Genomic DNA, 15,113 nt, shown 5'->3' with positions numbered 1-15,113 from the left:
TTTTCCTCACAACTGCAGAAGTCACAAGGTGAGCGTGCGTTTCAAGGAGTCGCCTGTGAGTGGCGTCATATCCCCTTTGTTCATGTGTTACCATGTGTGTACCAAGTGTGTACCATGTGTGTACAGAGGTTCAGTGTGTATCTGTTGGTTGTGTAGGGTCACCTGAAGGAAACCAAATCAGGGCCTTACTCCAACATGAACACCAGGGGGCAGATTTCACCACACATCAATTTGACCACTGTAACCTCTACATTAATTACATAAAATTATAATAATTTCCCACCCTCTTCCTCTCTGTCAAAGAAGAAACTAATGGAAAGTGTCCGTCTCTGTTGATGTACTCTGAGACACTGCAGCCTTTTCCCTACTATTTATCAGCCATCTACTTCTGCCAGGTATTGATTGGTTGTTTGTTTTAGAGACAAATTCTGAAGTCCAGCGATTCACTGATTAGTCACAGGAACAAACACACAATCACATGCACACACGCACAAGAGACACGCAAAGGCAGATACAGGTCTGACCCCAGCTTTTTTTTGTCTTGTAGTTTTGTGGGAGAAGATTTACGCAATTCTGTCTCAGTTTCACCTCGTGCAGCAACAGGAGGTCAGTGAGGGACGGAGCCTCAGGTGGACAGACAGGAGGTCATTGAGGGACGGAGCCTCAGGCGGACAGACGGGAGGTCAGTGAGGGTCAGAGACTCAGGTGGACAGACAGGAGGTCAGTGAGGGACGGAGCCTCAGGTGGACAGACGGGAGGTCAGTGAGGGACGGAGCCTCGGGTGGACAGACAGGATGCAGAAAGCAGTGAGTCTGGTTTCTCTGCTGGTCCTGGGGTCAGTCTGGACCCTGGAGGGGGTCCACACACTCCCAGAAACTCCCCCCCTCCCACAGGAGGACTTCCATCTGGACCAGGTGAGTGACTCTTCACCTCTGCCATGGAGCTCTTCACCCATGTTTGTTGTTCCTTAGCAGGATTGAGCAAATACTACCAAACCGATTTCCACTAACCTGAGTGGGGGGTGTGGGTCCTGGGCCTGAGAAGAACCCACATTTTGGGGTCAATGAGGATAAATGGGCACATCCAGTTTTTTTTCCTTCCATTTTCTTATCACACCGGAGTTATGCACTTTACTGAAATCCATTCTAGTTATTTAATTTATTTGGGACATTATACAAATTTCTGGTTTCATATTTATCTTTCTCATCTTTCTTTCAGCTTTTATATACAACATGTTAACACTTTCTCATCTTGCCAACTGCACTTTCTTTGCCTGCTTTTATTATTTCAAATGGGGTTATTAATTTTGTCAAAATGATGATAAATACAATAATTTTGATTGTGTGTTCCCTGTCACCACGTGATGCTTCTGTGTCCTTCAAGCTCAATTCAACTATAAATCAATATTTGAAGACTATATCCTGACTGTCTTTGAGATATCAGAGTTTTGTTCTAGTTGAGGACAAGCACATGTAGAAATCTGTCGTCCCTTCCATGTGCTTTAGATGATATCATATTATCTCAAATGTAACTAGTAAATGTCTCCGTGCTCCCTGCAGTTCATGGGGCGGTGGTTCGAGGTGGCAGTGGTCTCTACCTGTCCTCACTACATGCAGCGCAAGAGGGGGAACCCCGTCATCGTGGCACTGCAGCTGCAACATGTTGCTCCTCAGGTCAACTTCACAATGACGGCAGCTTCTGTCAGGTCAGACTCACGCACACAACAGCACACGCACACACAGATTGGACAATGTTAAACTCAGTGTCACCTGTGTGTGTTTTCCCCTGGATGCAGGAACGGCTCGTGTCAGCAGACGTCCACAGTTTATGATTTGACCGACACTCCAGGACGATTCTTCCACCGTATTCTCAGTATGTTTCTTAGCTTCATTCAGCACATTTCACACCTCATTGACAAGGTTTTGGTTAAATCTTCAATGCAGCAGGTTTGGTAAATCTACTACTAAGATGTGTCCACAGATCTGTCCCCCGTTGAACTCTTTGCTCTCTGCAGGGTTTGATGCTGATGTTGATTCCTTCGTGGTTGAAACCAACTACGATGAGTTCGCATTGATGCTTCTGCTGAGCACAGAGAAACCATCGGGAACTAAAACCACCAGCATCAAACTTTACAGTGAGTGAATCCAACAAAAGGTTTGTTTTAAAAAATCTTGAAAGTAATCATTAGTTTGAGCTACTAATATTTTTTAATAATCAATTCATCAGTTTAAGTTTCAGAAAATAGGGAAAAAAAGTTTTTCCCTATACAGCACAGTTCAGTGTTTTAGTTTTTTCCTGTTTAAACCAGTGTGTGTTACTGATGTTCTTCAGGTCGGACTGTGGATGTGACTCCTGCCGTGCTGCTCAACTACAAAACATTGGTGAGACAACATGGAATGAGTGATGAGGCCGTCATCATGAATCACAAAAAAGGTACTTTTAATGATGTGTTTTCTCTGTTGTCCAGTGACATTCCTGTACTGCAGATATTAGATTCAAATTACAATTTATATTTATTTGTTTTTACATAGACAAATGTATGAATAGCAAAAAAACCTCCTCTTCCTCTTTCCTGTCTTCCCAGATGAGTGTGCTCCACGTGAGCTGGAGACAGAGCCCACTACTCAGCCTCAGGTACAACCCAGAAATGTCAACTGCAGATATTGAAACCACACATCTGTGTCTGCAAATAAAAAGTGCTCATTCACATGTTGTGGGATTCTTGTGTATCCATCATTCAGATTTCTGCTCCCAAGAAGTCCAAGAGAAATGTGGTGCCGCCTGTGGACTCTCATAATATCTGACCATGGGAGAGAACCTTGTTTTTTATTTTAGAAAACAAATTCTGATTATGTACAATTGTGGAGAGAGGCATTGTGACTGTCTGTATTCTAGACCCTTGATTTTACGTTAAAAATATATAACACATTGCATTTCTGTGGAATTTGAGCATATTAATAAATGTTTGTTAAGTGAAGTCTCGTAGACCGACTGAAGAGGACGATCATCACACGATCCTGAGGTCACACGATCAATGACTCATCAAATCAAATCAACTGAGCAAGAAGAACATTTTCTTTAATTGATTAAACACCTTTATTCCAGATTTCTTATGGATACAAAACGTTGGGTTTGTTCAAATGAATCTGTGATGTAGCTGCTTTGCAAAAAAAGTGATTCCGTTGAGTGCAACTGACCTTTCAGATAATACTGAAAATGAAATAAATAATAAACTACTGGAACATCCCATAACTTTCAAACAATCAAGTTAAGATGAACAAAACTTGAAAGAAAATTGAAAAATAAATATTCATGCCTTTCTGCTGTGTATTTTGACATCATGCCATGTTGTATGTCAGTGACATCACTTTGTAAGTATGTATTCTAAATAAAAGAACTGAATCGAATTTTTATTTCTTTTTTTTTGTGTTGAACTAAAGGTTTTTTTTCGAAATAACTTATTATAATTCATTTTTTTAACAAAAAAACAGACCTGAATTTTTGTCTTGAATATAGAAAATTATCTCATAAAAAAGAGCAGAGTTTATCAAAATTATCTTGTGGATTCAGAATTATCGGGCCGAAGATTTTTCTCATGAAAACAAAAACTATTTCATAATATCAGAAAAAGGGAACAGATTTTTTCTCTCATGAATACTAAAATTATGTCATACCAGAAAATCGGAGCACATTTTGTGCTCATGAAAAAAATAAATCTCTTGAAAAGAGAAAAAAATTGAGCAGGAGATTTTTCTCATGAAAACAGGAAATTATCAAATTAATTCAGAAAAACAGAGCAGATTTTTTTCCACATGGAAACAGAAAATTGTCTTGCTTATTCAGAAAAATGACTCAATTTTTCTCCAAATAATGTCATTGATTCAGAAAATTGGAGAAGAAGCTTTTTTTTCCTCATGAAAACCAAAATTATTGTTTGTGACATGTGGATATAACAGGATAAATGATCCTGCAGCCGTTTCTCATTAGTCTCTTAGATGAAGACGTGTATTGATTTGTTGATGTTGTCGAAGAGGTCAGCTGATCGGGTGAATCAGACAGAGAGACACACACAAGCAGAACTTTGCTCTGTAACTTGTTTGTTTTCTGCTGGTTTGTGGGAGTGTGTACACACAGGGGGCCACAGCACACACACAGCAGGTCAATGTCCTGTCCCCCTTTTGAAGAGCTGAGCCTTTTTCCTGGGATTCACTGTGTCAGACTTTTATCCTCTCAGAGAAAAGTGGACAGATGGCTGCTAGGATGAATATAACAATGGTTCTGGTTTCTCTGCTGCTCCTGGGTTGGACCGGGACCCTCCAGGGCCTCCCTGTGCTCCCTGAACCTCTTTACCCAACACAGGAGAACTTTGATCTGACCCGGGTGAGCGGCTGAGATCTGCTGTCTTACTTTTTATATTTTCTTTACTCCTTTGTGTGTAATATTCTGTTACTTTAAATGTATATATTCAGTAAATTAAGTTTAAATGTAGAAGTACATAAAGGCACTTTTGAACTTCCTGTGTGTTCTACATACATTTACTAACATTTTATGGATGAAATGTCAACTGTCGACATATTGACAGACAGAAGATAAAAGCTCCAGCAATTCTTAAGCATTGAAATGTTTCAAAACATTAAAGATGTTTGGAATTAAAATATTAGTTTCAGTTAAATGGTGGAAAAGTAACGTATAAATGCATTATACTCGAATAATTGTATTGCATGAATTGATCATATCAGGTGTGTGTTGAATAAAACCTATATGTCACTAATTTGTTGCTCAAAATCTGCAATTTTTCTGTTAAGAATACAAAATCTGAAGGTAAAGTTCACCCTGCAGAGGTTTTATTGGTCCAGACTCACTACAGCTCTCAGCAGTGCAACAGCAATTCTTATTTTCAGCCCTTTGAACGTGTGTGTTCTAAATGGGTTAAACGTGATTTCTTTGTAAGTTGCAAACTTTTATGGCCTCACTTTTTTAACAGTTTATGGGAACATGGCACGATGTTGCCGTGGCGAGCAGCTGCCCCCATATGCAGCGTCACAGGGCAGATGCAGCCATTGGTAAACTGGTTCTGGAAAGAGACACTGGAGGCAAACTCAAGGTGACACGATCTGCACTCAGGTTTGTGACAAGTGTGTGTATCTCATTTACGCACACACACACACACACACGGGAAAATATGAACTATTTCAAAGGATATAGTTGTTCATCAAACAGATTCAAATAAGAAAAGTATCTATCAAAAAACAGAAAAATATTATGCAATTATTGCGACATAAAATTTCAGCAAATAGCAACAGTCATAAAATATTTTAGGGAACGATAACTGAGGCTAAATTGGTAGAAATCAGAGGGAAAAACTATCTAAATATCAAACATATCAATACATGGGGTTAGCGTTTTATATATATACAGGCAGAATCTGAAGTTGATTTCATCCCATATATGTAGATGTTAGATTAGATCAGAGCTAGTGGGATGCTCGTTACATTATACATGATGCAAAGAGGAATTCATAGCTGTGAACATGAAACATGTAAACATAAAATGTGTCGCTTCTATTTTTGCGTGCGTGTGTGTGTGTGTGTGTGTGTGTGTGTGTGTAGACATGGAACATGTATGGAGATGTCTGGAGAATATGAGTTAACCAGCACACCAGGACGAATCTTCTACCATGTTGAGAGTAGGTGTCTCTCTCTCTCTCTCTCTCTCAGTCTGTCTCAGTTCAATCTGATGAAGTGATGCTCGTCTTCACTCTGTGCTCTCTCTCTCTGTCTCTCTCTCTGTCTCTGTCTCTCTCTCCTGCAGGGTGGGGCGCAGACGTGGACGCCTACGTGGTTCACACCAACTACAACGAGTATGCAATAGTAATAATGAGCAAAAAGAAAACATCGGGGGAGAAGAGCACCTCAGTTAAGCTGTACAGTGAGCGGACACAGATTTCTCTTTTTTCCACTGTTGTTTTTTGCTGTTACTATAAAAGTGATTGAATAGTGTTGATTGGTGTTATTGTTTTTCAGATTTATGGGAGGATACTCCATCTTCCTGTGTAAAGATAAAGATGAATAATATGACTTTATGATGATAGTTTGTAGACTTTGACTACAAAGGGAAATCAGTCATTTCATTAAGAGTTAACTAGGTGACAGTGATTATTGGATGAATTGGAGAAGATGTTTCTCCTTCAAACCCTCAACACTGGGTTGGATTTCTTACCTCTTCAGGTCGGACGATGTCTGTGAGAGACACTGTGCTGGATGACTTCAAAACTCTGGTCGGACAACAGGGAATGAGTGACGACACCATTATCATCAAGCAGAACAAAGGTAACACAACTCAGACACACACATTTTCACACACACACAACATGCCTCCAATTATGAAACATTACCAGACAATATTTGAAAGAGCATTAAAGGTGCACGGAGGGAGATGTTTCTCTGCCAGACAACACAAAGACGTAAGCACGACAACAACACAAAAGACAAATGAAGATGTTAAAGGAGCCTAATGGTGTGTTTTTATTTAATTTCTCTGTGCAGGTGACTGTGTTCCTGCAGAACAGGTGGAAGAAACCAAAGCTCAGCCTGAGCCCCAGGTAACTGAGTAATAATAATAATAATAAATATACACTTTTCAAAACACAATAATCAAGATAACAAATTAAATCAAAAAAATGAAACAGCCCAGATAAAACCAAGGTGTGTGTGTGTTGCTGCAGCGGCTGAGGAGACAGGTGGTGCCGTCTCTGGCTCCTGCAGAAGAGGAGGGATCCGGTGATATGGCACCTCTCTTCAATGGAGCCGGTAGGAGAGGAGCTTTGATAATGACACACCCAGATCTGTTCTGTTGCAATGACTGTTTCCTTTACACCCCTTCATCCACGACTCTGCCTCCTCAGAGGCCTGCAAAGCGGCACCAGAGATCGGACCGTGCTATGGGTCGTTTCCGCGTTTCTTCTACAACTCGTCCTCGATGAGCTGTGAGCGCTTTACCTTCGGAGGGTGCATGGGCAACCAGAACAACTTTTTAAGTGTGAAAGAGTGTCTGCAGAGATGTCGCACTGAGGGTGAGGAGGGAAATACACACGCATCACACAGAGCATCGGTGTCAAAGCACATCCACTGGCCGGAATTAAGTAATATGATGTGGAAAAAGGTTGTATACGTACAAATATCTGCTCTGTCTCTGCAGCTGTTTGCCGTCTGCCCCTGGACCCTGAACCCTGCACAGGTCAGTCGTCCATCTGGGCCTTCGACTCCATCACCGGTTTATGCTTGCCCTACAAAGACGGCTCCTGCCAGAGCAACGCCAACCAGTTCTACAGCAGGGCAGAGTGCCAGGAGTACTGCGGCATCATTAAAGATGGTGAGACGTCCAATAGAAATACAGAAAATGCAGAATAAGTAACCAAGAGCAGATTGTAAATAGAAGCAGACACAGACGCCAGCCAATGGAAAAACCCCATCTTTCTTCCCTTTTGGCAGATGGAGACCTCCTGACGGCAAATTGAGCGAGAAGAGGGGAAACATCTCATCACACTGTGCAGAGATGCAACATGAGCCAACATCACAATAAAGAAGTGTATCAGTGCACCTCAAATATGAGAAGTTACATCACAACCGATCACTAATAAAACGTCATGATCAGTTGGACTGGTGTTTTTATTGTTTCAAGTTGCTTTCTAGAGACCTCACCTGTAAAAAAATATAATTAAATATAGTTGATTTCTTTATGTGCTATATCTATGATTGCAGGTTTTTTTCTGTTATGTTATTGGAGTTTTGAATACATTTTTTGTAGATGTAACTAGAAGTTTGTCTATGACACAAGTAAAATAACCACGGAGGGGTTAACATACTGTGCGTTTATCTACAAAAATAAATATCTACTCCGGCATTTCCCTCATTACATATAAAAAAATGACGTATTTCCTTATCCGGGGCAATAACAACACCTCAAACTATTATTATTATTATTATTATTATTATTATTATTATTATTATTATTATTATTATATAAATCACTTGGGTCTGTGGGTACATGCAAAACATGCAGCATGTCATTGTGTGACTATAACCACTAGGGGGAGATATTTGTCTATGTACAGATGATTCACATATATTTCACACAGTTTCAATGTGATACTAACACATAACCACACACACACACACACGCGCACACACACACATTTATACAGTAAAAGACAAAAACAATACACAGCAGCACACTTCCTCATCCCTGTGTAATTAGTGCATCTCTGTCCATTTTAACTCTCTCCTCACTGTTTATGTTTCTTTTACAGTAAATGAGTCATTCACTACTGTAACATCAACATATAACCTCATCACTGTGCTCGCTCTCTCTCTCTTTTCTCACTCACACACTCTCTCTCTCTCTCTTGCTCCTGCGAAGGAGCCAGGCTTCCTGCTCTTAGTTCCCAGAGTTCCCGGTTGCTGGCAGTAGAATGCTGGGAATATCCGGAGAGGAAGGGAAGTGACATCACGGCGGTGACCTTCCGTACCAGGCCATATCACCTGGCGCTGGGAGGGAGGGGCAACCAAACAAGTGCAAACACACACACACACACACACACACACACGGATAATCACAGTCACATACTTCTCTGGTTTTTAGCACACACACATTCGTGCACATTCGCTGGGACAAACTCTGACACCTCGGTTTTCTTACACCACGAGAATAGACAGAGTGAGAAGAGGAAAAGAAATTCAGCAGGTTCCCACGAAGAGTGAGAGGAAGCGATAACTTCAATCGGTCATGCACAAAACTTTCCAGTACCTTAGACGGGCCGAGCTACAGACAGGAAAATCCCCTCAACCCTTCAGCTGGTTTGTCTCATCATCTGCTGACCTCTGCGCGTCTCTCTGAGCGATGTCTCACCGACCGACCGCAGATACTCGCCATCAGAATCACTTCAACAAAATGCTGTCGGGTCCACAGTGTGATGTGCTCTGCAACACTACTGATTCCTCTGAAATGGAAACAGGTTAGAAGGAAAGAAACGTTTTTTTATTAACTTTCAAGAACATTTGAAGACTATAAGCAGGGTCCCCTCCTCCTGGAGTGTACACACTGACCCCCCCACCACACACACACACACACACACACACACACACACACACACACACACACACACACACACACACACAGGCCTCCAGATTGCCCCATGCTCTACAGAAAGCCTGTTTCACCCTCAACCAGGCCTTCACACGTCCATTGACTGTGACACCTTCTCCGGTTCCATCTCCAGGGACCACTTCTCTTCTAGCAGCCGAAACGAATGAGTGTGTGGATATTGTTTATTGTTGCAAAAAGTGTACTTGTAAATCTATATTAGAAGTAATTAAAGTTATAAATACTCAATCTCAGCCAAATAAAACATTAAAATACTGCTTACACATTAGTGCATGAGTATTAAAGTGTACTATATAATGATAATGATAAGGCATACGGGCCGTTTTTTATGCAGAACAAGTACTTGCTGATAGTATTTGTGCTCTGTCGGCCTTATCAGTGAAGTGATGTCTCTTTCGTGATTAAAGTGAAACAGATGTCATTACACACAGGCTGCACACAGATGGGAGCTGGACATAAACACTGAACATATGGACTGTGGCCGAGATATTTACTGAGTCTGGACAGTGTCTCCGAGGTTACATTCCTTACAAAACACACACATGTATATGTACAAACCCATATGAACCCATACCAATACACATTTATACAGCAAATTTTACAGACAGAAAATATGTAATGATAAAAACACGTGTTTTGTGCAAAGAGAAAATTGATTTCAAGAAAGAGGCACAAGAGAGGTGAAGAGAGAGAGAGAGAGAGAGAGAGAGAGAGAGAGAGAGAGAGAGAGAGAGAGAGAGAAGGATGATGATGGAAGAAGGATGAGCAGTGATTGGTAAAGAGGGAGCGAGGGAGGGAGGGAGGGAGAGAGAGAGACAGTGTGTGTGTGGTGGAGATGTCATTATGCAGGATGACAAAAGAAGAAGGGATTCTGGTCAGCTGCTGCTGCCACTGACTATTGTCCTTCCCACAGAAGCCCCCCCCCCCCACACACACACACACACACACACACACACACACACACACACACACATCTTGTGCTGGACATCACTTTCTTTCCTTCTTCAAGTTCAACTCTGATTACATGGCTGACCAACTGGCAGCCCCCCAACATTTAAAGACCCTGCTAACCCCCTCCCCTAAATCCCAGCTGTGTCATCTGTGTCCCTTAAGTAAAAGCCTGAGATCCGAGCAGACGTTTGTTCCAGAACCAGACAGATTTCAGAAAAACATTTAGCAAAAGAGTTCAACTTTGGAAAGAAAGCAAGAAAATTACTGAAATGTTAGAAGTCGTAAAAAAGTCAAAGATAAATGTGACATTTAAATCCTGCTGATGTATCAAAACAGTCTCTAATAAGGAATACTTTAGTAAGAGTTTGTAACTCACCATTTATTAATTTATTAACCATTACATGCATGGTCAAGTCAAGTCAGATTAATTTCTACAACACATTAGAAACAACAGAAGTTGAGCCAAAGTACTTTGCAAACATGCCAAAGGAAAAACAATACAAGAACGGATAAAACAGAAAATACAAAAGACAGAGACACAATTAAAATATTGTATACTTGTGTATATTTCAAATAATTTAATCCCACGCACTTTTTTTTGCATCAAACACAAATACTTTATTAACGAAGAATCATAGGTTTTTCCCCGTGTAAACAGGCAAGTTGTTCAGATAAATGTCACATTCTGCATCTATCAATAGTCACAACTTACACACCCACTTAAATGGATGCCATACTAGTCAGTGGCAGTTTGCCTCATCCAAAGTCCCACTCCAGTGAGTGGAGGATTATCGATTTAAGAATGAAAGTGCTTGTAATGAGTTGTTTTCCACCTGTGGAGAAGTTCTAGTGTTTTTCAACCTTAAAGAAGCAGCTGAAAGAAGCTCCTTTCTTCCCTTTGTGTGCGGGTGCGTGTGTGTGTGTATGCGCCTCACGTAGCTGCTAAAGGTGCTGAGCTCTGCATTATAATCCACTTCCACGGAGGGTCTTTTAAGTGCAGGGGCGTCGGCGTGTGTGTGTGTGTTTATATATTTGTGTTCGTATACAGTCAGCGTGTGGCCATAAATGTTTTCAAGTCAATCCAGACCACATGACCCTTCACCAAGTGACCTCAACCCTCCACTGTCTCTCTGCACAGTGTGTGATGCTCTAACCCTTTCTGCTTTGACTGACCTCTCTTTGACTCTCACACACACACACACACACACACACACACACACACACACACACACACACACACACACACACACACACACACACACACACTGGTGTATGACCACTCTGTGACACAGCCAGACAGACTCAATAGGCGACCCGGCACATTCCTTTCCCCAGGTGGTATAAAAGACGCAGCCAGATCAATGGCCTAATGGGCCCCGGACCAATGGCCGACGATCATTAACCCCTGATGAGTGTGAATTCTTCATACGCCTGGCCAGACTATTGTGTCGCCGCTGTGTGTGCGCTTACAGACCATAGTGGTGTGTGGGTTGTTGTCTGTTGTGTGGAGCTGGTTAACCGCTGGAGGAGAGGTCTAATTGAGATGGTGACAACATGTGTTTTCTTGACCTGGGTAAGTGATGGACATTAATGGACAGATGGACAATAAGGGCATCCCATGCAGAGGCTTTAAATTTGTCTTGAGGAGATAGTTACAACTGCTCGTGTCGTTTTTTCATATCAAACAGTTTGGGTATTTGAGAATTTGCGATGACGCTGCTCGTCAAACATCGATTCCTGCAGGAAAATTGTATCAAACAAAGGTTTAAAGATTTCATGTTAGAGACAAATATGTGTCACACTTGTTTCCTAGTTCTCAAACGATTCCTTCCACCAGATCACCTCTCTTCCTCAACAGCTCTCCATTCTCCTCCAGGCCTCCACTCCTATTCCACTAGTCCCTGCAGCTAAGTGTGTGTGTGTGTGTGTGTGTGTGTGTGTGTGTGTGTGTGTGTGTGTGTGTGTGTGTGTGTGTGTGTGTGTGTGTGTGTGTGTGTGTGTGTGTGTGTGTGTGTGTGTGTGTGTGGAGGGCTCGTGGTGGGAGGACAATGGGCAGTAAGGGGGCTGGCTGAATAGGACCATTGAGTCTGCTCAGCCAAACAGAAAAGCATCTCCCATCTCACTTCAAAACCCACAGTTTCACTCTGTACAACCAGGCCTTTATTCTCCATAATTACTCCTTGACACACACGTATACACACGCACGCACACACACATACACACACACACACACACACGCATAAATATATCTTATATATAAATAAATTATGCACTAATCAAAAAAATAACTGACTCTTGAAATAAAGACATGTCAAGAGTCACATTTTTCAATTTGCAATACTTCAACAGCTTAACCTGGAAGTTCACATGCAGAAAAATCATGTACGTAATATTAATGAAATTGCACTGCTGCATGTCTCATTGAAAGCTCAACTGTTATGGCTTAGAAAACATATCACAGCAGACAACCACAACAGGCCCACATGGAGCCATTCCTTTGTCATGTACTCGGAAGATTGTTCATTTATCATGATCGTAAAGAAAGGAAAATTTGTAAACGCACATAATAATCATCATGGTTCCGCTTATTGATCAAACCTATTCTCTGGGAGAAATCCTACCAGCCGGTGGCCGTAAAAAAACATCCATAAAGGTGTTACGGTGCTTGCTACAGAGTTTACCTGTTTATTGTTTTATTTACTGTTTCTGAACAGCTGATCAAGACATAGACAAAAAGTCGTGATCTTTGTGCCCGTTGTCCTCTAGGCTCTTTGTCTGAAGACCTGGTCCTATTGAAACATTGATCAGTAACCACTGACTGGCCTAAATATCAGAGAGGATGTGCACCCCATCACCCCAGAGAGACACAACTCAGACAATGCATCTAGAGATTTATTTCCGAAGCCAACTAAGCCTAATTTCTTTTGCCGTAATAGAAAAATTGATGCAACAGATGTGTCACAATATGTGTTAACAACCTAATTCACTGTAAGCCCTTTAACAAGAGGTATTATACTAAACAGCCTGTCAGACAAAGGCAGCAGACCTTGACAAAGACAGTGCTGTCGCAGAGTGCAGTATCACCGACAGTTCTTGTCAGTGTTGCACTGAGCAATTTAAACTCCACCGAGCTTGTTAGCCTAGATCCAGCCCTGCGGCCAGGCTGCTCATTGTGCGTCCAGCACACTGAATCATTGTGTGGGAGGATAATCCATACAGGGGAACTGGTGCACTCTATCATGCAGCATATAAGGACAGCAGGCTGTAGGTATGGATAGACGGGCAGGATGATCCATCAAATGAAAATGGCAGGAAGATTTAACTTCATTTAACAAGTGTGAAATGTGAACTTTATTACCATCCATCTATCCATGTATCTATCTGTCAATCTATCCATGTATTTATCTGTCCATCTACCCATGTATTTATTCATCTGTCCATCCATCCATCTATTCATCCATCTTTCCTTCCATCCACCCACCCATCCATCCATCTATCTATGAATATATTTATCCATCTATCTATCCATGTTATCCTTCCGTCCATCCATCTATCCATCCATCCATCCATCCATCTATCTATATCTGCAAACACAATCTCAATCCCCTTATCCTCACTCAGTTTACACCAGGTCTGTGTGTTGGAATGGCATGACATCACACACACTCACTCACTCACGCACACTCACACACACACACACACATATGCACGGTGGAACAAAGGGTGCTGGCAGCAGGAGCTGTGGTGTGTGCGTGTGTAAGTGTGTGTGTGTGTGTGTGTGTGTGTGTGTGTGTGTGTGTGCGTGCATGTGTGTGTGTCAGGGTCGGGGGGTAGCTGGGTCTGGGTGGTGGTTGGGGGGTTGAAGCTCCATATGGGCACCCCACCCCTTGTATCCCCCCCCTGCAAACAGGCAGATGTCAAATGGGACGTGCCTCCCTGAGGGGGCACAGGGTCACACTGCACAGGGGTAAATAACAGAACAGGAGGGACGGAGAGAGAGCGAGAGAGAGAGAGAGAGAGAGATGCCTTCCTGCCAGCACACCCCCACCCCAAAAACACACCCAAAGAGATGTGTACACATGCTATCAGAGAAATGAGCTGCTGACACAAACATACCAACACTCAGGGACGGGCACACACACGACTACACACTTCTAAGTGGCATTGAGACACTTTTAAATCATGAAAAGTATAAAAAAAATGAAAGGGAAAAAACATAGAGAGCTGCAATGGCTGTGAGTGAAATAAATGTTCAACCCATTGGAGTCTAATTTTTCACTGTAAATTAAAAACAGAAACATGCGGCGACCGTGTATGATCACTCTTTAGTTAACGATCAGTAACTTTCCTTGAGATCTTGCATTCATTGTAATTTCATTTTATATTTTAATTGTGTTTTATATAATTTAATATAATTGTGGTTAGATTACATGAGCTTCTTTTGCAAAGATTGCAAAATAGAAATGATTTGTTTCTTCTCTCACTGACGTAACTGAACATAATTCAGTTAGAGCTTGACTTTCATGACGTTAGCATTTATTGCAGGGGGCTGTAACTTTAAACTGCAGGTTGTAGCTAATTGTACCTAATAAAGTGGTAACTGCGTGTACTTCGTTATTAATTGCTCGGACGAAAACAATGATTGCTGTGTGTGTAAGTGTGTGTGTGTGAGGCACGTACGCCTCTAATGTGTGTAACACTATTTGACTGTGAAGGGAGATGCAACTCATCTCAAGGACAGGTGTCAGTTGTGTGTGTGTGTGTGTGTGTGTGTGTGTGTGTGTGTGTGTGTGTGTGTGTGTGTGTGTGTGTATCCATTCCCCTGCTTTGTTTAGGACTGCAGCCCATACCTCCACACACACGCACACACACACACACACACACACACACAGATGCACGCACACACACACAGGCTGCTCTCTGTGTATTGAGCCCTGAATGGTTACGCCCGCGGGGCAGGAGTAAGGTTACTTTACATACTGCACTTACAGCTCCCTTTA

At 41.9% G+C, this 15,113-nt stretch overlaps 2 protein-coding genes across 2 annotated transcripts; both read left to right on the top strand.

The window, feature by feature from the left end:
- The first annotated feature begins 472 nt into the window (after positions 1-472).
- On the top strand, positions 473-3,407 carry LOC118125935 (protein AMBP). Its single transcript, XM_047344495.1, has 8 exons — positions 473-606; positions 721-914; positions 1,560-1,705; positions 1,796-1,872; positions 2,015-2,134; positions 2,332-2,433; positions 2,585-2,634; positions 2,742-3,407. The coding sequence occupies exons 2-8, from the start codon at positions 795-797 to the stop codon at positions 2,802-2,804; spliced, it is 678 nt and encodes a 225-aa protein (XP_047200451.1). The 5' UTR covers positions 473-606; positions 721-794; the 3' UTR covers positions 2,805-3,407.
- Positions 3,408-4,167: 760 nt separating this feature from the next.
- On the top strand, positions 4,168-7,655 carry LOC118125774 (alpha-1-microglobulin/bikunin precursor). The gene is made up of 10 exons (XM_035184740.1): positions 4,168-4,380; positions 4,985-5,124; positions 5,610-5,686; positions 5,812-5,928; positions 6,228-6,329; positions 6,546-6,601; positions 6,725-6,809; positions 6,905-7,072; positions 7,198-7,371; positions 7,491-7,655. Exons 1-10 carry the CDS (start codon positions 4,249-4,251, stop codon positions 7,514-7,516), a joined length of 1,077 nt encoding a protein of 358 aa, XP_035040631.1. The 5' UTR covers positions 4,168-4,248; the 3' UTR covers positions 7,517-7,655.
- The last annotated feature ends 7,458 nt before the right edge of the window (positions 7,656-15,113 follow it).

Source organism: Hippoglossus stenolepis, chromosome 18 (genome assembly GCF_022539355.2).
Source record: "Hippoglossus stenolepis isolate QCI-W04-F060 chromosome 18, HSTE1.2, whole genome shotgun sequence".
NCBI classification, from domain to species: Eukaryota; Metazoa; Chordata; class Actinopteri; order Pleuronectiformes; family Pleuronectidae; genus Hippoglossus; species Hippoglossus stenolepis.
The sequence above is the reverse complement of the archived record's forward strand: the minus strand, read 5'-3'. Positions and strand labels throughout refer to the sequence as shown.